At 55.8% G+C, this 24,021-nt stretch overlaps 1 protein-coding gene across 1 annotated transcript in view; it reads left to right on the top strand.

The window, feature by feature from the left end:
• TCERG1L (transcription elongation regulator 1 like) overlaps nt 1-24,021 on the top strand; it is a 182,344-nt gene that overhangs the window by 27,045 nt on the left and 131,278 nt on the right. The window contains exon 4 of the mRNA XM_025467669.3: nt 14,872-15,054. Coding sequence (XP_025323454.1) covers nt 14,872-15,054 — 183 coding nt within the window. The remainder of the gene's footprint in view (nt 1-14,871; nt 15,055-24,021) is intronic.

The raw sequence follows: 24,021 nt of genomic DNA, 5'->3' as shown, positions 1-24,021 counted from the left end.
AAATACCCTTGTGGTTGAACAGTGAGGCAGAGTATCATCTATTTCCCTTGAATTATGAATATCACCAGGACGGTGTTTCAGCCAAAAGTTAGGTTTAAGACCTATAAGGAATTAACTTAAGAGAAACAATGTTTTTGACAAAAGTTAAATGTTCAGCTTGCCCAGCCATAATTTTCTTCCTTTAAACATTGAGTATCAGCATCATGCAGGTCAGGAGTGAGTTCTTCAGGAGCAAAAACCCTGTCTTGTTTACTACTACGTCTCTAGGGCCTGGCAACATGTCCTGCCTCTAACAAGTGCTTGGAAATATTAAACAATGATCAATACCAGAAGTGTGCGGTGAGCACCCACCACATACCATATGCTGTGGATTAGATGGTAAACAAAACAGATTAAAAAGTTGGCTTCCGTAGATTCTCCATTCTAGCTGATTTTGTTAACATTTTAATGTATCACTTGTTGTATGAGTAGATTAAAATACCCTTGGTGGAAATTTTTTAGATAGGGAGACCCAGTCTTTCTAGTACGACACCCAAGGCTACTCTCACTGGTTTCTATAATGAAGAACCAAGTCCCTTTTGCTTACCAGCTATTACCAACACTGCAAATTAAAACAAACCACAGAAAAGCTGTACCAGGAATCCTAAAAAAAAATGGCGCTTGTTTCTAAAATTCCCTGCAAAGATAGTTAAAGTTGTTGAATTCATGTAAACGTGATTTTAGTTAGAATTCTGAGAGACTTGCAAGCTTAAGACTTGAATATCTGCTCTTTTGTGTGCTCCAGGAGATGGGAATGGGGCCAGTTCTCTGCAAATGGCTTTGCAGAAGCATTGGGTTTTCATTTGTATTGGGCAATATTTACTTTTAGATACTGAAGGTGGTAAGAAGGGGCAGACCAGATGTTTCAGACCATGACATTTATGCAAATTTGGTTTTCTTTTTAAGGAAAAGAAGACAAAGTCACTAATAGGAATTAAGGATGGAAGCTAGAGAGAGTTTGTGTGAGTCAGTTCCCAGGAGGTTAAGCCTCAAGAACTTGAAGTCAGATTTGGAAAGAATAAATATATAAGTGTTTTCCTGTGACCAATCTTTGTATTTCTTCTTGTGATAATGACCTGATGCTCCTGAGTTTTACTTGCAACTTCCTGATTCCTTCTTACATCAATATAAATGCCTTTTATATAAATGATACATTATTCACTCATTTAAAGAAAATAAGTATTCATTTCAGGTAGTATTATCTTCAATACAGTGGGTTTTTTTTTTAATTGGAAATGAACCTTGAATTTCTTCTGATCTAGTTAGCCTATTTGCATTCATTCTTCATGATAGAGAGACAAGCCTGCATAGCAGATTTACTTAAGCAGCATGGGGAATGCAGGGTATCCTTCAGATGCATTTTTGCAAGATCTCGCACATAACGGACACCCCAAAAATGTCTTCTGATTCAGCAAAAGCAAGATTGAATGCAATTGGGAACACAGAGAATGGAGTTTCACGATTTGCAAGAGAAGGAAGATTTGTGACTGTTGGCGGTAGATTTTTGCCTTTGGGTGATCATAAGAGGTGTGTAGATACTGATGCAGGCTTGCGTAAGCAGAAAGCAGTTCTCACTGAGCACCACAAGTTTTATAAGTGAGCTGCTGTGATTGGCTTTAAAGGTCAAGATATGAGTGTTGAGATGGACGAGGAAAGGCAGGACCATAAGGTTTGCTTGGATTCCATGGATGGCAAAACTGCTTTCATTTATGTTGGAGAAAGGAAAAGATAAGGGCCAGGATAGCCTGACTCGGGGTGCCTCTGGCTGCAGAGCCTCGGGTGGCAAGGCTCGCTGCTGCCTGCGCTGAAACCTGTCACAAGGGCCTCTCCGAGGACACCCAGGTAAACATGTGGCCGATTCCATGCTTTGCAACCATAGAGAGAACAGGTGTGTGTGTTGCTGTGCAGGTACAGCTGCCATGTGTGGCTTACTATTTAAGGATGCAGGCGAGATCTTACATGGGGAGAAACTCACCCAGTGATCCCCAGTGGGAATTCCCAGTGGGAACAGGATGCACTGCGTGAGGGTGTGGCTCAAGCCGCGCAATGAAAAGCAGAGTGGCTGGAAGTGGGTTTTGACAGGTTGCCTTGGGCTTTGGGGCCACATGAGACCCACTATAGCTCTGAACTCATCCGTTTCCCATTCCTTCAGGTTATTTTGAGACTCAACACATTGAAGTGGGTCTATTGGGACTGTTTAGGGCCCAATACATTGAGGTGGGTCTCTTGAAGGGTGACTTGTCCTCCAGAGGACACTAGGTGGCCTGTGTTTCTCCTGGGTCCATCCCGATTTTCCATCTCCTTTGTTGGGAATTTTCACGGATTCCAGGCTAAGGTGACCATGGCCTTCTCTGCTTTGGGCATCATTACTTTGTCACACCATTGCGACATGCATCTGTGTCGCCATATGTCACGTCTTCCAGGGCTTCTGCACTTTGCTCTTGATGCTGATGGTACTGAGTTTCTTTGGCTCCTCCTGGGAACACTCTCGGTGGTAAGAAGTCCAGGCATGATGTGGTGCCCGGGATTTACGCGCAAGGATGGCGATGATGGTGAACATGTCACACCAAGCATCTTAACGCCCCTGCTTGCCTCCCTGCAACCCACCCCCATCCCTTTGTGAAGTCAGCACATGTTTACCCTGCCTTAAAATTGCAAGGATGATGACCAGGTTTTACTTGAGTGTGGATTGTGTGTGAGCATTTTGTAAGGGCCTTCCCAGTGCAGGGGGATTAGTCACCGGCTCCTCACACAGGCTCAGTCCCCCTCTCAGGGGACCCTTGGTCCTGCCGTGTCCAAGAAGGGCGGGTTCCAAAAGCGCATCGGTGAGCCAGGGGGCAAGGTCTCCCGGCTGTCATGGCTCTGAGGCTGCGAGGAAGACCAGCCTTCACTGGTGGAACTCAAGTGCGTGGGCAGCTCCTGAGGTCCTGGCAGGGCAGGCAGGAAGGTGGCCGTGGGTGGGGTGACAGGGGCCACCATGCAGCCCTCGGCCAGCCGGAGCCTGAGCCTTGGGAAAGCCGCTCTCAAGGTAGGCAGCCCGGAGGGAGGAGGGCGGTTGGTAATGCTGCCCACGGAGCTGACCTGGTCAGTCTTGAGTGTGGAGAAGACCCCAGGGGCTCAGGCGTGGAGATGAACTGCAGGGCCAGTCGCTGCACCTGCACAGCACAGATGCCGCCTGGAGCAGGTGGTGCTGGCCGACAGGTGCAGCCGGGGGACCGCACAGGAGCTGGGGGTTCAGGTCCACCGGCCCTGCTGAATTGTGGGGTCAGAGTCCCCGGATGGAGGCCCTGGGGATCCTGTGCACCGGGGTGGGGCCAGCAGGGGCTGCAGCTCGGTTCTCTTGGCCCCTCCCAGGAGCACCCGTCCTTCAGCTGGAGGCTTGGTGAGTGACCAGAGCTCCCACATGGGGAATGAAACCCCAAGTCCATGGTGGCCTCCAACCCTGTCCCCCGCCCTTCGCCCCCACCTAGGGAGCCCCTGCCCCTCGGGCTGTTCCCACTTCTCAAGCACCTGCCTGTGGCTTTTGCACTTGCTGTTCCCTCTTGCTGGATCTCGGTTCCTCCAGACATCCTCGCGGCTCACCCCCTGCTCCCTTCAGAGGTCTGCGGACATGTGACCTCAGGGGCTAGCCTCCCGCCCCCTTCATGGAAGAGCACCCCTGCCTCTGTGTCCTCCAAACGTCCTTGCACACCTAACACCTGACGCTGATCCTCACAGATCCTTCTTCCCCCTGCTGGAGGTCGGCCCCCCACACGAGGACCCATCCTGCCCTGCTGGAGGTCAGCCCCCACAGGAGCCTTACGGCCTTGGCGGGCCTGCTCTGAGGTGCCTGCGTGCGGGGTGCGGGAGGTGCCGCCCATGTGTGCACCGAGTGAGTGCATGCACGCGGCCCCGACCCTGCGCGGGGAGGCTCAGGCCACCGCCTCTGGCCCACGGGAGCTCCCAGGCCCCACATCCCCATAGCTGCGGCCGCTCCCCGCGGGGCTCCTGCCTCTGCCCTGGGGCAGGCCCACTTCCACAGACCATCTCAGGATCAGGGGCCGCGGCTCCAAGATGGGCTGCCCCGTCCTCCGTGTCCTTGGTGGTGTCCATGGTGGGCCTGCTGGGTCACCACCGCGGCGGGCCGGGAGGCTGCCGTCACCCCCGCTCCCACCCGCACCGGCCCCCTGGACACTTGGGTCTTGCCGCACCGGGACGCAGGTTCCGCGAGGACAGACACGGCGGCTCCGTGTTCGCCGCAAGGGAAGCAGGACCTCCGTAGGCACCGCTGAGCCGCAGCTCCGTGTGATGAGAACATTTTTCTGAACATTTGTCTTAAAATGACGAACCGGGCGCCGTCATCCAGGATCCGTAGGGAACCCTATTCCAGAGACTGGCTTTCGGGGCAGCGCTTGGGTCCTGCGGACGAAGGGCCGGGCGCGGGCGTGGGTGCCCTGCCGGAGGGAGCCGTGCCACCAGGCCCGCCGCCCACCATGGGCCGCCACATCAGCCTGGGCAGTTCAGGGCCCGGACCTGGCGGCTGGTGGAGCGAGAGGCGTGCCGGGCATCTCCATCACGAGGCGCTCAATCATCTTAATTTCATAATGAAGATAGGCATGCAGAGCAGGAGAATTCCTAAAAATCGTCAGCTGGTTGATGGCACCGCTGTCTAAATGTGTCTCCGAAGAGAAAGACACGGGCTGAGAATAATTTCCTGAGCTTTATTACTGCCAGGGGATATTATGAGTCAGGTAAGAGGTGAGCGTAAATCATGTGTGCGCTGAGCATAATGAAGGGGTTTGAAAACAGCTGCCTGATGATAAACAGCATAGTTTTGCTTAACGCATTAAAGAACCCTCCATACAACTTTTGTTGTCGTGCAAACAAATAAGCCTTCGCCCTGCTTCAAGGTCAGCCAAACCTCAGGCTTCCTGTCGGGACGGAAAGACATTTATTTTAAGGCAAAAGGTTAATCTTTCACCAGCTCTAGCGCTCTCTGGAGAGACGAGCTCTCCCTCCAGGGTCGTCCCAGCCATGCACGCTCGGGGCGCCGCAGGCCAGGCCCTGCTGGGCCCCCAGGAGCGGGCGCCCGAACCGACCCGTGGGACCCACCAAGCCACTTGTAGAGCGAGTCCTTCAGAAGACAAATGTGGTCCGGGAGCCACGCAGTTGGCGTGCATCTCTTGAGCACCTACGGCATACACAACCCCGTGTATGCCGTAGGTGTCCTATGGGTACGGTCCCGCACGCAGGGAGTTCGTACGTGTGTGGTATGGGTGGCCGTGTCTCACACGTTCTGATGGAAGGTGAGTCCAGGGGAGGAAAAGGACCCTGCCGAGCCAGCCGTCGCCACCCACCTGGCACATTGGGCATCCTAGCCTGGTCTAGCGCACATCCCGCTCCGTCCTGCGTGGCTCTGGGCTTCCAGAGGGGCGGGTGCTGGCCCGGAGGGATGGCGGGGCTCACGGTGCTCAGTGGAAGCTACTGTCAAACGGCCCGTTGTTCCTTAACGAGGAGCCTCGGTGTCCATCGAAAGATGAATGGATCAAGAAGATGTGGTTTATGTATACAGTGGAATATTCCTCAGCCATTAGAAATGATAAACACCCATTTGCTTCGACGTGGGTGGAACTGGAGGGTATGATGCTGAGTGAAGTAAGTCAATCAGACAAGAACAAACATTATAAAGTCTCATTCATTTGAGGAATATAAAAAATAGTGAAAGGGAATAAAGGGGAAAGGAGAGAAAATGAGTGGGAAATATCAGAAAGGGAGACAGAACATGGAAGACTCCTAACTCTGGGAAACGAACTAGGGGTGGTGGAAGGGGAGGAGGGCGGGGGTGGGGTGGGGGTGAATGGGTGACGGGCACTGAGGGGGGCACTTGACGGGATGAGCACTGGGTGTTATTCTGTATGTTGGCAAATTGAACACCAATAAAAAATAAATTTATTATTAAAAAAAAAAGAAAATTGCTACCTGCTCTCTCTTCCCCTTCCCTTCTCTGACGCGGGTTGTTACGGCCATCAGGACACTCAGATTACCTGGTATTAGCGGCAATTTGTTCTTTGGGGTAGTATAATTAATCTCTGGTTTTAATGAAGTGAATATTCAAATTATCACGTACCAAGTTACATGGAATCATAAAAATAATACAAATTAGTATTTCTAAACGGATGCGCAGAGCTAAGTGAATCCGCCACCCTCTCAGCCTTGGCTAGCTCACGCGTCCCCGTCTCGGAGGAGCGAGGGTGCCGAGGCCGGGCGCGCGGGGTGCTGCGGTATGTGCGCTTCTGTGCGGCGGCGCCGGGGTGCTGGTCCACGTGGACCCGCTGGACCCAGCGAGCATCCCGAGCTCACCCCGCTGGGTGGGCCTGGGGGAGGCATGTGCGTCGAAGCTCCACCTCTTCTCTTTGGGGCTGTGGGGAGGAGGAGCTGAGTGACCCTCCAGTGCTGAGAGCCTGGAGTGTGGACACTTTTCATCATATCGTTGGGGGACAGCGACCGGAGGGACCTTCTGTCATGGGGCGCGGGGCTCTGAGCAGCACCGTGGATCTTCAAGGTCTGCACCCGCAGCTGTGGGCTGGACGCCGACACCTGGGCCCGCATTCGCCACAGCTGGCAAGTGTCTATACGAAGAGACAAAATGCCACCCGGTCCGACGTAGCTCCCTGGGAAAAGCTGGCTCATCACGGGAACACGCGGGGCCCATCACCATCTTGCTGGAAGGGTGTCCTCGTCCCTGGGAGCTGAGTGTCCGGGCTCTCAGGACCCGGGGAGGGAGACAGGACCTGGACTCTCGACGCTGAGCCCAGCAGCCCGCCCGTCTGCCGACCCCGCACTCGCCTCCAAGAGCGTGGCGCACGTGCACCGAGAGCCTGAAGTCATTCCTCTGATCAAACAGTCGTTTTTGCAGAAATAATTACCAGTTGGTAGATATATTGCCGGAAGGATTTCCACCGGAGCTGAAATCATTTACTAAATAGACATAATAAACTAATGATTGTTTATTTTTTTTGAATATGTGGCTCAGCACAGAGAAGGGAGCAGCTGGCGTTCGTCAGGGGAGGTTTCCTTCCCAGCAGAAGCCTTGCCAGCCGTCCCGTTGTTGGCGCGTCACCCTCTGCCACCCTGGACACCTGCGGGTCTCCGGCTCCCCGGGGGCGTCCTTGCAGGCAGGCGAGGTGTGTGAGGCCTCCTTTCTGCCCTTCTGAGGACGTGCAGAAGCTGACCCGTTAGCAGGCATCCGCTCCGCGTCCCCCTGTTGGTTCGAATTCCCGGTTTGGTTTTTGCCGCCGCTCTGACCCCAGAGCAGCCCTTGGAGGCTGAGCATCCCTCCATGGGGTGGCAGAGGCCAGGCCCCGGGGTGCGTCCCCGCCAGCACCGCCTGCCCCCGCTCTTCCTCTCCAGGACGCAGCAGTGGCTGAGGGCCTCTGGACGGAGGGCACCCGGGAGGCCGGGGGAAGCGGGGGAGCCAGGGCAGACCCAGTGCGTACCTGGACCTTGCACCGATGCTGGGCTGGTCCAGAGCCCCGAGCTCTCCCGCTGTCCCTGTTCCCAAGGCCACCAGCCTTTCTCCCGTTTTCACATTGAATCTTGAGAAAAGCAAGCTCCAGCCGCTGGCCGGGTTGCCGTTGCGAGGGCAGGAGGGATAAGGACAGCAGTGTGCCTGCGAGCTCAGCCCAGCGCCCGGGGCCGCCTGCCCTCCAAGGCCGCCAGGGCCTGTGCACCTGGAACCAGCCGGCGTGTGGGCCGTGACCGCAGGCTCCCTGTGCACAGGGTCCCCCGCGGGCTCTGGCGAGCAAGGAGGAAGTCCTCCCGCCGCTGCGGTCCTCACCCCTGCCGTCTCAGACTGCAGGCGGCACACGTCCAGCCAGGTGGGCGCCAGCCCCAGCCCTGCACGGGGTGCGAGTCACACACCCCTGACTCTGGCGTTCTGGTGCCGTCCTTGTCAGGGCCTTTGTGGATGGAGTTCCTTAAGCCTCGCCGAGCCCCGCTCTCCTAGGCTACAGAGACCGTAGTTCTCCTTCACCTAGCTACTAGGGGGTCACGCAGAATAAAGCATGCAAACAGAGCTCTTTTGCAAGTTTGGGATCAGAGAAGGGGGTGGATAACGGGACCAGGATGGAGCGGCGGCCTGGGGCGAGGGCCTGGCCACACGGAGCCCCCAGCTGCTGGCCCGCACTCTCTCCTCAGCCTGTCTTCAGGGAAGCTCACGGTTAATCAGTTTTGCTTAAAACATTGATTTTTATAAGGAAGCCTTATGGGACGGCATCTCTGGCTTATCTCTTAGCTGGCTTAGCAGGTTTTTTGGCCGGACTTCTTATCTCACTGTTTGTTTACTCAACTCAGGGATTCTCTGCGGTCCTTCGGGAAAGCAAGTTATGATAATTATTATCAGTGGACGCAATTCACTGAGTGCCTGCCCATCTCCCAAGACTTGGCTCAAGAGCCACCCCTCGGGGAGCAGCTGGCGTCCGTGGGCAGCAGGCACCTGCCAGCGCTTCTCTGTTTGCACAGGTGTCTCCTTTCACGTCGCCCTTCATTCCCGAGCTGTGCGCCGTCCGGCGGGTAGCGGCGCTTGGTGAGTGGCTGGCCACGGCGTGCAGGGGAGGAACTCAGAGGAAGCCGCAGGGCGGCCGACTTCCTGCCCAAGCAGGGCTCCTCGAATTTTATTACCGTGTGCTCACCTGTAGCCCCGGGTCCCGAAGTGCACTCTGCTCATTGGCACACGTGCACGGCACGTCCGGGCTCACGCATGCTCTCGGCCTGCCGGGGGCTGGGTGCGAGCTTCTGCTCCCACACCAGCACCTGCCTCAGGCATCAAGGCGGTGCTCCCCACCGCCGCCTGGGCCTTGCAGGAGGAAGGAACCCTTGCAGCCAGAAGACCAGGACGCCTTTCCATCTTCTCCACCAAATCTGCCCAATTTTGTTGCTGCCGGTTAGCAACGTCCTAACTTTTCGCTGATGTCGTTCAGTCGCTTTTGTGAACTAGCCGGAGGGGGCTGCATTTTTATATGTAACCCAATGAATTCAAAGCAGGTTCAAGAGTCTTTCTAGACTTTTTTTTTTTCTTTAAAGAGTAGACATGGTATACGTATCGAGTTACCTTTTGCAGTTGCCTCATTCCGTTTCTCCAGTTTTATTGAGAAGTAACCGACATCCGTCACTGTTTAAGCGTAAGGTGGACGTTGCATTGGCTTGAGTCACGTGCATTGTGAATCGGTCACCACGGTAGGTCCAGCGAACCCCCACCTGCGTGTATGGACACGACACTCGGCAAAGAAAGGAGGAAAACGTTTTTCTCCATGTGATGGGAACGCTCAGGACTTATCCTGTCAACCACGTTCTGTGGATCACTGGCCGCGATGCCCCAGCACTTCCCTTGCCCCTGGAAGTTCTCCCTCGGACACCTCCCTCCACTCCTCGGCCTCTGGTAGCCACGGTGCTCATCTCTTCCTATGAGTCTGAGTTTTCGTTTTTACGATCATATATTTTTTTTCTTTTAAGAATCCACCTATCAGGGAAATCGTGTGCCATTGGTCTTTCTCTGACCGAGCTCGCTCAGAATGCCTTCGGCGTCCGTGCACGTTGTCACACATGGCGGGATTTCCTAGTTTTTATGACTGAAATGCAGCCCGTGTATTCACACACACGTTCTTCATCCATCGACGGGCGTGGTGGTCTGCACGCCTTGGCTGTTGTGAATCGGGCCGTGCGCCTGGAGTGTAGATGTCTGAGTTAGTGTTTCCATTACCTTTGGGTGTCTTCCCGGAGGTGGAACTGCGGGATCGAGTGTTTGGTCCATATTTGATGTGTGGGTGGATCTGTACTGTTTCCCGCAGAGGCTGCACGCTCTGCGTTCCCACCAGCGGCGCACGAGGGCTCCTTCCCTTCCACATCAGGGCCAGGGTCTGTCATCTCATCCTTGGGGTGCTGGCCCTTCTAACGGGTGTGGGGCGATCCCTCATCATGGTTTGGGTTTGCATTTCCCTGATGAGGAGTGATGGGGAGCACCTGTTTACCTGCCTGTTGGCCTTTCATACACCTTCTTTGGAGAAACTCCTATCGAGGATTGAGGTATTTCACCCATTTTTAAATTGGATTATTTCTGGTTTTGTTTGTTTGTTTTTTGCTATTGAGCTATAGGGGTTCTTTATATATTTTGGATACTAACCCTTTATCAGATACATGGTTTGCAAATACCTATTTTTCCCATTCTGCAGGTTGCCTTTTCACCTTGTGGAAGGTTTCCTTTGCTGTGCAGAAACTGTTGAGTTTGATGCAGGCCCACTTGTCGATTTTGTTTTTGTTGCTTGTGCTTTAGGTGTAATTTCAAAAAAACAAAAACAAAAACAAAAAATACCAATCATCACCAAGACCCCTATCAGGGAGCTTTGTTCCCATGTTTTCTTCTAGTTTCATGGTTTCGGGTCATATATTTCAGGCTTTACTCCATTTTGAGTTAATTTCTGTGAATCGTGTAAGACATGGGTCCAGTGTCATTACCCAGTTATCCCAGCACCGTCTACTGAAGAGATGTCTTTTGTCCACCGAGTGTCCACGACTCCGTTGTGAAATACTAGTCAACGACATATGGTTGGGTTTATTTCTGAGCTCTTGATTCAGTTCCGTTGGCTTATTTGCCTGTTTTTATGCCGGTACCATACTGTTTGGGTGATTATAGCTTCATAGTAGAGTTGAAATCAGGAAGTGACCTATTACTTTTGACAACAAAATCACGTGATAATAAGCATGTCCCTGCACGTCTATCTATAAGATCCTTGTGCCTTAGCATCCACTTCTTTTAAAACACCAGTAATTTCTTTGTCATTTCTTGCTAAAAGGTCATGTTCCTTTTGAACAGCAGGTCGGGTTTATTAGACAAACTCACCAGGCAGCATGTCGCCGAGGTCACGGATCTTGTCAATGTGTCACACCAGCTGGTCTACTTCTGAACGGTGCAAACTGGGTGCTCAACCCCCAGTGAACACACCTACGGTGAGATCATATAAATGTGTAAATCCTGAGGGAGAGAAGCCAAATTTAATAAGAAGCATTTGTGGAGGGCTGTTACGGTGTGTTGACTTTCACAACATCACCTCATTAAGCTGACACATGCACAGCCAAAAATACTCACACTGTCTTGACCCTGACTGAGCATCTACCCCAGAGCAATAAATGCAGAAATGAACGTTTTTGCAAACCGTTGTTTATGTCATGTTTATTTATAGGAGGCAACACCTGTTATGATGGGGCATAGTAGTGAAGATGGCAAATTTGTGTGGCAGGACTATTGCCTGGAATAGGCTCGGCTCCAGTTAATAACTGGGCTGGGTGAGCCATCTAATGATAAGGGAAGTGTTTATTTTGTAACATCTCCTGAAAAAGCTGTGCATGTCGTCTGATGATGACACTGCACCAGGACAGCCAGACCGTGCCGCCAGGAAACTGCTGGTTTGCTACATAATAAAATATCAGCAGTGTTCAGCTGGGGAGTCCACAGGGACATTTTTACACACTTATTCACTCCATTTTATAAATTCTCTGTAATGGGTTTTTATTATCAAGTAAGATAACATATTTAGGATAATGGGCTTTTTTTTCCCCCCTGACTGCAAATGTGTACACGGCCACAAGGACACACCCCTACACACCCGTCAGCATGGCCAAAATCTGGAACGCTGACGCCAGATGCTGGCGAGGACGGGGAGCAGCAGGAGCTCTGGTTCCTGGCTGGCGGGGACGCCCAACGGTGCAGCCGCTTTGAGAGGCAGTCTGGCAGCGTCTTGCAAAGCTAAATGCTGCTTTACCATACGATCCAGCAGGCACATTCCCCGGTGTTTACCCAAATAGAGAACGCGCGGCCAAACAAAAACACGCATGCACATTTTCACGGCTGTTTTATTCATAGTTGCAAAAAGTCGGAAGCAACCAAGATGTGCTTCAGGGAGTGAGTGGATGAGTAAACCGTGGTGCCTCCAGACGACTTACTATTACTCAGTGATAAAAGGAAAGGACTTAACCTTGCCTTGAAAAGACAGAGAGACTTCAAATATGCATTGCTAAGTGGGAGGAGCCAGTCTGAAGAAGGCTACATAATGTACAGTTGTAATTCTAGGACATTCTGGAAAAGGGGAAACTGTAGAGACGGAAGAGACAGGAAGAAGAGCTGCGGTTGTCAGGCAGCGGGGGAGGGGCTGGGTGGGGAAGGGGATGAACGGGTGGGACATGGGATTTTAGGGCAGCGAAGCTGTTCTGCATTCCACTGTGCGATGGTGAGTGCATGACATTAGGCCTGCGGCCAAGCCCAGAGAACGCGCAGCACAAGATCGGGGAACCTCGCTGTAAGGGATGGGGCTGCACTATAAGGGATGGGGCTTCGCTCTAAGGGATGAGGCTTTGCTGTAAGGGATGGGACTTTGCTGTAAGGGATGGGACTTCGCTGTAAGGGATGAGGCTTTGCTGTAAGGGATGGGGCTTCGCTGTAAGGGATGAGGCTTTGCTGTAAGGGATGAGGCTTTGCTGTAAGGGATAGGGCTTTGCTGTGAGAGATGGGGCTTTGCTATAAGGGATGGGACTTTGCTGTAAGGGATGGGACTTTGCTGTAAGGGATGGGACCTTGCTGTAAGGGATGGGCTCTGGTTAATCACGACACGCCAGTGCTGTTTCACCAGCAGTGACACGGGCACCTCACTGATGCCAGAGGTTAACCCCGGAGGGAGCTGGGGGGCGGGCTACTTGCTGCTCCGTTCTTCTGTCAACGCTACTCTGTAAGACTTAAATTACCTTTCAAAGTTTGCATATGCCCATCAGAGGGAATTTGAACACTCTGGAGAGACAGAAACGAAGACTCTGTAGGACCTTGCAGCCAGGGCAACCCCCCATCCCCCGCACCCTGCCCTCCTGTGGTCCACACGCCTCCCTGTGCCTGCAAAGCACCATTGCCCCCCGACGCCCACGCCCACATCGCCTCATCTCTGACCCTCCACTCCGCCTCCCTGGCCTCCTTGCAGCCTCTGGAACACACTGGGTAGGCACCTGCTAGGGCCTTTGCACTTCCCCACCCCTCCCTGGCCCGCTCTTCCCCTCTCTTGCCTCCTGCGGGCTGTCACTGGCAAATTCTTTCCCCAGGGCAGACCGTCCAGGCCACCCCGTGTGAACGTGAAACCCGCCCACCAATTCCGTGCTTTCTGTTTCTGTGCTGTGCCCTTCAACCTACGACACACAGCAAATAAGCAAGGAAAGTAAGGAAAGTATAGACCATGCGTCTTCCTTACGTGGGAGGCGTGGTCCCTGAAGGCAGGCCTTACACCTCTGTGGTGCACTGCTCTGTCCCTAAGAGCTAGAGTATGGTTGGCATCTAGTCAACTGGATAAGGATTTGTTGACTGAGTGACTCTATAGCGTAGGAATATACATGATTTTGTAATTTGCTCTATTGACTGAACCTACTGCGCGCCTCCCCCTACTGCACTGGCTGTTCGTCCACGTATGAGTCTGCTGGCTGTTCAGTGCCTCGTTGACCAGACACACCATTGTTTATAAAACCATCTGGCCTTGGGATCCCTGGGTGGCGCAGCGGTTTGGCGCCTGCCTTTGGCCCAGGGCGCGATCCTGGAGACCCGGGATCGAATCCCACGTCGGGCTCCCGGTGCATGGAGCCTGCTTCTCCCTCTGCCTGTGTCTCTGCCTCTCTCTCTCTCTCTCTGTGTGACTATCATAAATTAAAAAAAAAAAACAAAAAACAAAAAACAAAAAAACCATCTGGCCTTTGCTGGTTTTTCTAGTTTCTCACTATAAACCTTTATCCCCAGGTGTCGGGCATGTGGGGGCATTATAGGAAAGGAAACATTATTCAAAAGCTGTAAACTATATTAACATTTTTATTTTTTTATTTTATTTTTTTAAAGATTTTATTTATTTATTCATGAGAGACACACACACACAGAGGCAGAGACACAGGCAGAGGGAGACGCAGGCTCCCTGCAGGGAGCCCGATGCGGAACTCGATCCCGGGACCCCGGGGTCACGCCCTGAGCCGAAGGCAGACACTCAACCGCTGACCCCCTCAGGTATCCCTATATTAACATTTTTTAAACATATTTCCAGATTGCTTTCCAGAACTTGCACCATTAATAGAAGCTGGTATCTACAGAGTATTTCCTAGAAACCACAATTATTTTAGGGACTGAAGATTCCTAAAAAAAAAAAAAAAAACCTTACAAGAAAGTCACCGACAGAAACAAACTTCCGAGGGTTTCCAGTTATTCCGGGAGAGACCAGCTGAATTCCGCGTGTGGAGCCTGAATGCTCACGAGGGGCCACCCCCGGCTGACCTGGGGATGGGGTTTGTCCTCTGCGGAGGCCGGGCAGGTGCAGCCACGTCCTGAGGGACCAGCCGAGCCCCGGGGGCCCCGAGGACCTCTCCGCGCTGACCCCAGCGGCCTTCTCCGCCCAGCCCACCTCCCGCCTTTCCGCGCTGGCCCCTGGTCTCAGCCCCTGCGGCTCCGAGGAGCCGCGTCCCCGTCCCCCCGCCCCTGGTTTCCTATGAGACGCGCGGGCACCGTGGCCAAGTCACTGCTCTCGAAGGCACGCACGTCCCCTGGTGACTAAGCATTGTGACTCACTGAGCATCACAGCGTGCGCGTGTGCTCTGCGCACAGTCAACATTTTGACAGATGGAGAAGGCACCCCGTTTATCCCTGGGATGTTGGCACACGGCGTGGGCTTCCAAGAAACGGGTTGGTGCTGTTCCTGTTTTCTGGGTGCTCGTGTGCTGCCTAATGAAGTGGCTCCCCCCCCGAGGGACACCGGGCACCCCCGTGCTCACCTCCCCGTCCCCTTTCTGCAGGTGGTTGTCACGGCGGCCTGAAGCCTGTCAGCAGCAGCCCGGGCATTGCCATCACCGCCGCGGCCGCCGTGGTGTCTGTGGATCCCGAGGGACTGGGGGGCCCGGCCCCCTCCAGCGTGCAGCCCTGCCACTTCCTGACGTTGGCGCCCATCAAGATACCCCTGAGGACCGCCCCCTTCTCAGGTAAGCGAGGAGCTAGCGGGGGGTCCCGGAGCAGGGAGCAGGTGGGAAGCAGCCTGCACCCGGCTATGCCGAGCCCCGGCCTCGTGTGTGGGGGGCGCCTGGGGGCGCCGTGCACTTGGGCCTCCCGGGCTCTGCGCAGCGGACCTCGACTCCGCTAAGGGGGCCTGGGCGCTTTCTGCAGTGAAGTTTCTGTTTGGACAAATGAGACGTCCCTTTACTGACCTGTTAGGGGGAGTCATGTAGTAAGTGAGAGATTCAGGAAAGCCAGAGGTTTGTGGGTTTTCTGGCACGGAGCTCGGGAGGAAGCAAAGACCCCAAGAGCTGAGGATCTAGGTCAATAAACCACTGAACAGTGCGACGCTGAGACTGGGCTTGCGGGTGGGGCTCGTTCTGAACCGGGCGTGGGGACCTTGGGAAGTCCCTGACGGGCCCGGGGGGACCGACCGCGAGGGGCATAGACCGTCACCAGGCCCTTGGGTTTCCTCAGTGCACAGGCCTGAGCTGCTTCTGGAGCATCTTCAGGGGGGAAGTGGGGCCGGGAGACACCCCGAGAGCCCGAGTGGAGCCGAGATGCGCATTCGGGGGTCCAGCGGGGGATGGGGGCCCCGGGTCCTGGTCCGGTTGCGAGTCTCTCATCCACGTGTGTGATCCCAACTGTAGGTGTGTCCATTCGCGGTGACCGGCCTGCCGTGTGTCCAAGCCCCCATGAGCGCGAGTTTAGGTCCTTCCTGAGAATGTAGCGAGAGCAACGTGAATTTGGAACGACTTTTTTGAAATCTTGAGAGCTAGTACTACGACTTCAGTGTCAGGTTTGCTTGTGAGATGATAAGAAACCTGAATAAAAAATTCTTTGGGTTCTAATATTAACCTGATACTAGAATTCTAATGTTCGCATTAATACCCTGGATTGCTAGGTTATCAGTAACAGGAGAAGCATCACTAGATAGCGAGGCGCATGCACATCCAGGTTCACGGGAGAAAGAGGAAAAAAACCTGGATTCATTGTTTTGCTCTTTTGGTTTCCTGACGTTGTATCTGGGAAATCAGACGTGGTCTCCGGCGTCCGTATTTCTCTATTGGCTTGACAAATTAGCTGGTCAGTAGAACATTGTATTCTCAAGAACAAAATATTATTTCTATTTCAGGCTGTTAGTGAACATGCATTTAGGGTGTGATGGGGGAAATAAATAAAACACATAAATAATCTCTTGTGTGGAGCATAATTTACAGCTGTGTCAAGATTTCAGTTAAAATCCATCAGTCCATTGGCATTTATTAAGGATGACTTACTGTTTTCTGAGAAAATTAATCTTAGGAGGAGCCCAGACCCGTGTACCCCAGGGTGGCTTCGCTTTCCGTGCCTCAAATGATTTATAAAGAGACATAATAATTAGGTGTCTTTCTAGTGTTTGCATTTTATAAGGTGCTATAATCAAATCTGCCGTAACGTGCCTTCGGTTAGAGGAAGACCAGCGTCCGCATGATCTGTCTTGGAGGTAACCACCGAAATGTGCCGTCGGGAAGAGGGGAGGGGGCGCAATGCGGCAGCTTCTAAAGTGGCCCGTGACGTATTGATCCGAAAACCCTGCGCTGCAGCAGAGGGCCTGGGTGGGAATTGAAATAAAAGTGGGGGGCTGGTCCCGATACGTCACCCCCGCCCAGGGCAGGGGACCTCTGAGCCCTGTGCCCATCCGTCCCTGGCACCAGTGGTGGCTGCGGCCCTGCCCGGGGGAGACAAGGCCACCTCGCCGGGTTGCCCTTGGCGTCAGCCGCAGGCATCTGGGGAGACTGGCCGTGCCCGTGATGAGCACTTTCCAGAATTTCCTTGAGTACTTCCTGAGAACCCTGGCTCGGAGGAGGCTGAGCGGGCAGTTTGGCCTGGTCAGTAGCTGCACGGAGCGCGGTTTGTGAAGTTGAGCTGTGCCAGGGCTGACGAGCGTGCTCGGTGCAGGTTCAGGCAGCCAGCTGGGAAATTCCGGACACCCCTGAACACAGGCGACTGGAGGGGACGGGGATGGGAGAAGGATGAAGCCTCCCGTCAGGGCTGGGTGGGGCCGAGGCAGGACGGCATCCCCAGGGAGCGAGGCCTCCCAGACCAAGAACGCACCTGTCTGAGAAGTGTGCTCCATATTGAAACTGATTTTATAAAAGCGTGTGAATTTTATCTCCCCAGATGAATAATCTTGTTTTTACCCAGAGAATTCCCATATTAGGTAAACAAGCTGGACTATTTTATTTTTACTCTCGGCGTGGTCATGAGAGCCTGATAAGCTCAGCAGCCCTGCGGGGTTGAGCTCTAGGCTTCTCACCCGGAGGCAGATGGCTGGCCATGGCCGAAGAAAGGGGGGCTTTTGGTGGTGACAAGTTGGTGGTTGCTCCTGGGATCTGGTGGGCAGAGGCCGGGGACCCCGCCACGCACCCCACGACGCCCGGGCCAGCCCACGATAAGGAATTCCCTGGTCCAAGATGTCAGCAGTGCTTCCATCAAGAGGCCCTGGTTTCTAGAACTCCCCTTAAGGTGTGAACACCTGTAGTGCTGTGTGCATAAGTGCACGGGGGAGCGTCCGTGAGCCAGTCACCGCAGGAGCCAGAAGGACGCGGGCTTATTGCTGGAAAGAAGATGAGCCGTCGGACTTACACTTAATTCTATGCCTTTAACATGATTTCACATTTGAATCAGGCGCCGTGTGTCAGGAGCCCCGTGAGCTGCTCCACGTCCGTCAGGAACTGGGGTTTCCCCCGGAGCCGGTGTCTTCCATGGCACCGCGTGCTCACGTGCATCCACACGTCCGTCCCCTCCCCGGCCTGTCAGTCCTGTGCTGTGTCCGCCCGTCCCACCCAGTGCGCGTCGGGTACCACGGTCTGCATCCTTCTGCGCTTACCCCCACTTGGCGGCCGTCGTCCACGCAGTGTGTCCAGAGGCTGAGTACGGCCGGCTCGGGGATGCACGTGACCTCTGCACACGCCGGCCCCCAAGTCAGCGGGGGGGGGCGGGTCGAGGGAAGGTGAGGCGGGGAGGGCGCCTGGAGATACTGCGTCCCCGTTCCCCTGTTGGCTGGCAGCTCGGGCACCCAAGGATGGCCAGCGGAGGCGCACGGCCTCCGTCCACTGTCTCCGCGGGCTCGAGGCTGGAGGCGCTTGCCTCCGTTCCAGCTGCTCCTTTAAACGTTAGACCTTCAGTTAAAGAAGGAAGCATCTGAGGAAAGATGGATCTTGTCTCCTGTTTATTTCCTGGGGTTTAAGGAGACCCTCTGGTCTCGGGGGATAATGTGCTGCGCTGCAGAGGGGCCTCTGCCACCTGCCTGGGCTCATACCTGCCCGGCCACCCAGTTCACATCTGCTAACTGCCCGGGGTCACACCCACCAGGCTGTCCGGGTTCACACCTGCCAGCTGCCCGGGTTCACACCCACCAGGCTGTCCGGGTTCACACCTGCCAGCTGCCTGGGGTCACACCCACCAGGCTGTCTGGGTTCACACCTGCCAGCTGCCTGGGGTCACACCCACCAGGCTGTCTGGGTTCACACCTGCCAGCTTCCCGGGGTCACACCCACCAGACTATCTGGGTTCACACCCACCAGGCTGTCTGGGTTCACATCTGCCAGCTGCCCGGGGTCATACCCACCAGGCTGCCCGGGTTCACACCCACCAGGCTGTCCAGGTTCACACCTGCCAGCTGCCTGGGTTCACACCCACCAGGCTGTCTGGGTTCACACCTGCCAGCTGCCTGGGGTCACACTTGCCAGGTCCCCAGACACACCCACCAGGCTGTCCAGGTTCACACCTGCCAGCTGCCTGGGTTCACACCTACCAGGCTGTCTGGATTCACACCTGCCAGCTGCCTGGGGTCACACTTGCCAGGTCCCCAGACACACCCACCAGGCTGTCTGGATTCACACCTGCCAGCTGCCTGGGGTCACACTTGCCAGGTCCCCAGACTCACACCCACCAGGCTGTCTGGTTCACACCCACCAGGCTGTCTGGATTCACACCTGCCAGCTGCCTGGGTTCACACCCACCAGGCTGTCTGGGTTCACATCTGCCAGCTGCCCGGGGTCATACCCACCAGGCTGCCCGGGTTCACACCCACCAGGCTGTCCAGGTTCACACCTGCCAGCTGCCTGGGTTCACACCCACCAGGCTGTCTGGGTTCACACCTGCCAGCTGCCTGGGGTCACACTTGCCAGGTCCCCAGACACACCCACCAGGCTGTCCAGGTTCATACCCACCAGGCTGTCCGGGTTCACACCTGCCAGCTGCCTGGGTTCACACCTACCAGGCTGTCTGGATTCACACCTGCCAGCTGCCTGGGGTCACACTTGCCAGGTCCCCAGACTCACACCCACCAGGCTGTCCAGGTTCATACCCACCAGGCTGTCCGGGTTCACACCTGCCAGCTGCCTGGGTTCACACCTACCAGGCTGTCTGGGTTCACACCTGCCAGCTGCCTGGGGTCACACTTGCCAGGTCCCCAGACACACCCACCAGGCTGTCCAGGTTCATACCCACCAGGCTGTCCGGGTTCACACCTGCCAGCTGCCTGGGTTCACACCTACCAGGCTGTCTGGATTCACACCTGCCAGCTGCCTGGGGTCACACTTGCCAGGTCCCCAGACTCACACCCACCAGGCTGTCTGGTTCACACCCACCAGGCTGTCTGGATTCACACCTGCCAGCTGCCTGGGTTCACACCCACCAGGCTGTCCGGGTTCACACCTGCCAGCTGCCTGGGGTCACACTTGCCAGGTCCCCAGACACACCCACCAGGCTGTCCAGGTTCATACCCACCAGGCTGTCCGGGTTCACACCTGCCAGCTGCCTGGGTTCACACCCACCAGGCTGTCTGGATTCACACCTGCCAGCTGCCTGGGGTCACACTTGCCAGGTCCCCAGACTCACACCCACCAGGCTATCCAGGCTTATGCCTACCAGGTCCCTGGGCTCACACCTGCTAGCTGCCCAGGTTCACACCTACCAGGTCCCTGGGCTCACACCTGCCGGCCTGCCCACTGCCCTCTGGATGCCACAGCACAGCTTGACTCCAGCGCTGCCCCGAGCTGAGGGAATAAGTGACTTAATTCATTTTTTTTTATAAAGAAAGATGGTAGTTAGTTTTAAACCTTCACCCCCATTTTGCAAGCATTCAAGTGAAAAAGGTAAAATATGAGTGATAGTTACAGCCGCTAGTAGAGCCACCGACAGTGGAACACAACTATTAAAAAGTACCATCTGCCTTGGAAACCATTTGCCACCTGTTCTTTTGCTTCCAGAACTATTTAATGGTTTAAATTTCACATTGTGTCCTGCCACAGAACAGCTGGGAAGTGACTGTTGTAGCGTCTATCGGGGGGAGCATCCGGGCTCCATCACAAGCCAGGGAAGCCCCGCGCCGCCCCCTGCCACGCGGCCTTCCGTGGGGCCGGGCTGCCCTCGTTAGCCACGGCCGCAGATGTTGGTGCAGGTTCGTGACAACAATAACCCGGCCGTGGGGGAGGACGGCTTTCCTTTTTTATCCAGGAATTATCTCCTCCTCCGCTGTAATCAAAAATGTCATAATACGTATTCACATTTTAGAGGTTTTCAAGACAAAACTACTTATAACAATGAAATTACACTGCACAGTGCCTGGGACTCAGCTGGCTTCCGTGAGGAGGGCATACGTGCCTCCAACACAGGGATCAGGCTGCTTTTCATAGAAAAATTATGGGATTGAAACAACCAAAAAGGCTCTGCATAGAGTCTGAGGTCCACGGTGCACAAGCCACAGATACTCAGGTTGGCATCCCGGCCTTCCGGGCCTGGAAAGTGCAGATTTCCCTAAATGGAGATCCCGCAGTGGGGACCTGGGTGGGGGGATGCTGGGATTTGCCCCCCCACCGTGAGTCCTCCCTGGGAGCGTGTGTGCCCTAACGCGTCCGTCTGGGGAAGCTCCTCCCCTGACCCGTCTCCCCCGGGGGGCTCCCTCCCCCCGCCTTCCTGACAGACGCCTGGCTCTTCAGCCCCATTAGCCGTCTGCACCCTTGGCGCCAGCTCACCCCTTCTTGGAAGACAAACACTGGGAACCCATCACGCACAGGAACGCATGTCTGTGTCTGCGCCGAGTAAGAAGAAGCCCCGAAACCTGCGTCTGAGCCTGGAAAGTGGAAGTTTCCACCCCGGCCCACCCCGTGCTCCGGGAGCCTCGCCTCCCGACCGCCCCGGAGGTAATCACTCTCCGGAACGTGTGCCAATCGCTGCTTTGCTGTGTCTTAGAAATATGCCTCCTGTACACGTGTGATCTCCAAACAATACACTCTGTCATTTAGGCTTTTTTGAATTTTACATAAATACCATAATCCATACATTCTTCGGTGATTGCCCTTTTTTTGCTCAGCGTGATTTTTTTTTTTTTTTAAGCCATCTCATCTCGTGTAGCTGTAATGCCATCGCGTCCCCCTGGCAAAGCCTTCGCTCGTTCGTGGGAATCCACACCACGCGTCCTGGGCCGTCCCCTCCAGTGCCAAGCGCGGTGCTCCCCTCCCGCTTGTTCCTGGCGGGGTGGGGGCGTGTTTCAGGGCTCCCGGCGAGCCGACCGCCTCTCCCCGCAGGCCCCCGCCCCGCCTTACGTGCAGGGCCGGGCTCCCTAGGGCCTGTGCTAATGGATCCGGTTTCCCGCTGGGCACCTGCACATTCTGATGAGCATCTCAGCCCCGCTCTCCGATAAGGGGAGTATTGATTCTCGACACACAGTCCTGCTCATAAAACAGAGCACGACGACGCGCTCCCCCTGCAGCCCTTGGGTAAACCCCCTTCTTCCCGGGGACACCCCTCCCTCAGTCGGCCTGACCGGGGGGCATCCTTGGCTCTTCCCTTTGCCTGACCCCCCGCGTCCACCCCGTCCCCCTCACCCTCCGAGACCCACACCGAGGCCGCCTTCCTCGTCCAGGCCAGCACCACCTGCGCACTGCGGCTGCTGCGGCCATCTCTGCTCCCACCGCGCCCTTTCAGAGAAGCTGTTTTCCACGCCGGAGCCACAGATGATGCCTCAAAAATACATAGCACGCCAGGCCTTCCCCTGCTTAGGACTCCTGGGGGGGGGTGTCCGGGAGCTTGGGGCAAACCTCAGACCCCCACCCAGAGCACCCGGACTCACCCTGTGTGACCTCAGCCTGTTTCTTGCACCGCTCCCCAAATCCCCACTCTGCCTCAGGGCCTTTGCACAGGCCTCTCCCTCTACCTTCCACGCGCTTCTCTCAGCGCTGCACAGGGCTGGTGGCTCTTCCCTCATTCAGGCCTCAGCTTGGAGACCCGGTTCTCCCCTCGAATAAACCCTGCCTCACCTGCTTATTCACTTAGTAGCATTCCTCGTTGTCCACAGTTCTCTTTGGTGTCTGGGGCTGCTTAGTCTGTCTTCACCCTGAATGTTAGATCCCAGGGCAGGGACTTTCTGTGTCTTATTCGCCATGAGCCTGGTGCCAAGGCCGGCGCTTGGGGCAAAGCTGCTCCCGTCACCTCTTTGCTGAATGTGGCAGGGCGGGTCAGAGCGGTGCCGGCTAGGAGAGGTGACAGGCTGCTGGGAGGTGTTCCCCGCACACCCCAACCCCGCCGCCCAGGCCTGACCCGTGGGCTGACCTTCCTGGTAGGGCCGGGGCTGTAGACCTGGCTCCTGACATTGCTCGTCGGCTCGGCATCGCTGGCGAGGACTCCACAGGGTGCTCACGCCCTGACGGCTACGTTCCTGCGAGATGTGACTTTCCCGGGACCCCACACCCCACGCTCTCAGCCTGAAGAGGCTCCGGACCCCGTGCAACTGATCCCATTGCTTCAAGCCGGGAGCTAGGGTGGGAGGCTGGTGAAGTCCCAGGTGGGGAGGTCCTGGTGCTGGGAAGGGTGGACCCGCTAGGACCCAGCCCCTGTGCAGTGGCCTTTCGTGCCGCCAGCCGTCCCTCGCTCCCACCGGCCATCACACTCGGCCGTCGAGCCGTGGTGCTGAAATCAGGGGCCAGGACCCTGGAGGTGGGGCTCCCGGCACCATGGGGACGGATGTTGGCCAGATCCAGCCGAGGCCTTGGTCCAGTCCGTGGCCAGCCCCGCTAGAGGAGGGCGGCAGAGCCACATCCACACACAGCACTGCTGGCGGTAGGAGGCCTGCGCGTCGGTGGTCGTCCGCGTCTTACAGGAGACCCTGGCAGGGCCGGAGAAGAATAGGCTGGTGGGAGGCTGAGGAGGGAGAAGGAGGCCACGTGTCGTGGTCGCTTTGATGGAAAACATGCTCCAAGGAGCCTTGGTTGCCGTAGGCACGGGCCGGAGCCTTGTGCTGGGAGCGCGCCGCAGCCAGAGCACCGGGTCCTTCCCGGTCCCTTGGCTCCCCCTGTGGTGACGGCGCCATGGGAACAGCACCCGCGGCAGGGGCATCGGCGGTGGGGGGGACACTGATGCGCGCTCGGGGTCGGGGGGGAGCAGTGGGACCGGGGCACGTCCGGGAGGGCTTCTGCTCTCCAACAGATGAGGAGACAGGATCAAGGCCACGCCCTGCGCGCAGAATGTAGGCGGAGACAAGGTGCTCCCCCGGGGTGTCCTAGAGAGGGGAACTCCGCGGTCCCTGGGAGGTCAGCCAGCTGCCTGGCCCCTGCCTCGGTGGGGGAGAGGTCCCCAGCACCCCGGCCCCTGCCTCGGTGGGGGAGAGATCCCCAGCTGCCTGCAGCAGACTGAGAGCAAGCGGGGGTCATTTCACCCCTTCCCCGAGGTGGCTCAGGACCACTGGGCTCAGGCCGGGGTATGAATGATGTGCAGGGTGTTGCCCTGGGGTGGCGGGCTCTCGGGACCCTGTCATGCAGCTGTCCTTTCGTTGGGGAGGCTGATGCTCGGCTGATGGGCAGCCTCTGGGCGATCCTCTGGGGCCGGCGCTCCAGCTCCCGGTGTCCTTGGTGGGTGTTATGGGCCGGAGACAGTCCGACCCGGCCACGGTTTCATTGCGTGGTGCCGTTAAA

The sequence above is a fragment of the Canis lupus genome, chromosome 28 (assembly GCF_003254725.2).
Source record: "Canis lupus dingo isolate Sandy chromosome 28, ASM325472v2, whole genome shotgun sequence".
In the NCBI taxonomy this organism is placed as follows: domain Eukaryota; kingdom Metazoa; phylum Chordata; class Mammalia; order Carnivora; family Canidae; genus Canis; species Canis lupus.
This window is presented reverse-complemented; position numbering and strand designations above follow the sequence as displayed.